The following is a 2,108-nucleotide window of genomic DNA, read 5'->3' on the forward strand; positions in this document are numbered from 1 at the left end:
TTCTCTCCCCCATAGACTTCAATGCCGTAAACATATTTCATCCAGTTTTTCTCAGTCTTACCCCCACCCCAATGCCAGCCTCATTCTACAACAGTGGCATCATATAGCATTTGTCCCTTTGTGACTGAGATACCTCACTCAGCATAATGAATTTTTTAAAAAACAAAAGCTCTGTAACTAAATGAATATACATTTAAGATCTCAAACTCTCTACCTTTTAGTAGATTCAGACTTATTGTGACCCTTCATTGGATTTCCAAGGCTCTAAGTCGTAATGAGAGGAGATTGCCCATCTTTCTCCCAAGGGGCAGCTGGCAGCTGGGGGGGGTTGGTGTTCAGACAATTACAGAGTCCTGGTTAGCAGCACAACACCCTATGGACTAGGTCACCAAAGCTCTCCATTTCTGGTTCAGTACTTCCTTTATCTCATCCACCTGGATTTCATAGGAATCCAAGTCCCCACTGTTAGGACCTATGACTTCTAAATTTTGTCTAGTTGACCATTTGACTCTATGCTTGCAGACAACTTTGATTATAAACTAAAGCTAAAAATCAACCTCAGAAGATTGACTGAGTGGCTACAACAATGGACTTGAGCATGGCATAGACTGTGAGAATGGCACAGGACAGGGCAAGGTTCCAATCCATTGTTCATAGGCCCACTTTGAGTCCTAGTTGACTCAAGGCATGTATCAATAACAGCAGCAACCCTAAAAAATAAGATTGTTAAAATATAAACAAATGTAAGTCTTTCCATAAGTAAAGTATATCAGACAGTAGCATTCTTACCTAACAAATGTTGAACCCTGTATCTGATCCTAAAGGCAAAACTATGTTTAACATTCAGTCCTTATCTGATTCTCTGTCCTTGATTTGACCTTTCCCTTTAGTAAGCCAGCCAGATTTAAGCAAAGGCAGGTTGATGAATTCAGTTATTCTGAAGATTTCTTAGATCTAGCAATTCTACTCACATTTGTAAACTCATTTCTTTTTTTCTCTAGGGCCAAATGGCCCACCGGGAGATCCTGGACGCAATGGGCTTCCAGGCTATAATGGTGCAGGAGGGCGAAAAGGAGATCCAGGTCTTCCAGGCCAACCAGGTAAAACAAAGAAATGATGCTAATACTTTAAATCTGTGAAATATCTGGACAGATAGCCTCCTCTTGAGAGGACATCTAGCTGGTAACTTTGAAACTGAGGAGAAATGGAGAGGCACTTTCAAAGAAGCATGTTCTTGTGGGCCATTGAGTTGGAACCTAATTGTAGTTAACCCTTCAGTGAGTTTTCAAAGGCTGTAAATCTCATAGAAAGAGATTTATCCTATGGATCAGCTGATAGATTCTAACTGTGTGCCTTCGGGTTAGCAGCACAATCTCTTACCACTAGGCCACCAAAGTTCCCGACAAGAGAATACAAAAGTTGTTTTTAATTTATGTGCTCAGACCAGTGCTTGAAAGGTGAAGGTTTCCCAGACACTCACTGTTTAGCTAATTTTCAATATATTTCTTTCAATCCCTCAACTCCCTTGTCACCATTTTGAACCCTTCGGCATTTGGAAATACCACAGCAGGATGTCATTTCCCTCATGAACCACAGTAAAGTATAATAAAAAAAACTTTAAGTAGTTCCCATAGAGATTTAATGAGAGTCATGTTGAAAAAAATAGAACAAATCCATGCTGAGATGACAAACAGATATGCAGATTTTTAAGGCCATTCATTAACAGCTGTCTACTAGAGCTCCAATTTGTTCTCAGCCCACTTGGAAAAATAGTTTTGGTGATAAAATATACACTAAAAAGTAAGATTGTTAAAATATAAACAAATGTAAGATTATAAGCTAGATAGATTTGTAATATTTATTAATAATTCTAGATATATAATGTAGTGTGTTCTGAAAAAAAAATTACCAGTGACAATAAGGACAGAGTGATGACACATACTGTCAGTCTAGAAACAATACTCTTATTAATTCTGTAATCCTAAGGAAGAAACAAGTTAGTGTTATCCTCATCATATACAAGTGCTGCTTTGAAGTTCCCTAAAAATAAACCTCTATATGAATGGGAGGAGATTGCCCTTCTTTCTCCCACAGAGCAGCTGGTGGAT

The 2,108-nt window shown here is 38.5% G+C and overlaps 1 protein-coding gene across 2 annotated transcripts in view; it reads left to right on the forward strand.

The window, feature by feature from the left end:
* The window catches only part of COL4A5 (collagen, type IV, alpha 5), a 397,088-nt gene that overhangs the window by 371,413 nt on the left and 23,567 nt on the right, over nt 1-2,108 (forward strand). For both annotated transcript variants that reach the window (XM_006889910.1, XM_006889909.1), the window contains one exon: nt 1,002-1,100. In XM_006889910.1, the coding sequence (XP_006889972.1) occupies nt 1,002-1,100 (99 nt within the window). The remainder of the gene's footprint in view (nt 1-1,001; nt 1,101-2,108) is intronic.

The sequence above is a fragment of the Elephantulus edwardii genome, unplaced genomic scaffold (genome assembly GCF_000299155.1).
Source record: "Elephantulus edwardii isolate Elephantulus edwardi_28Jun2011 unplaced genomic scaffold, EleEdw1.0 scaffold00083, whole genome shotgun sequence".
NCBI classification, from domain to species: domain Eukaryota; kingdom Metazoa; phylum Chordata; class Mammalia; order Macroscelidea; family Macroscelididae; genus Elephantulus; species Elephantulus edwardii.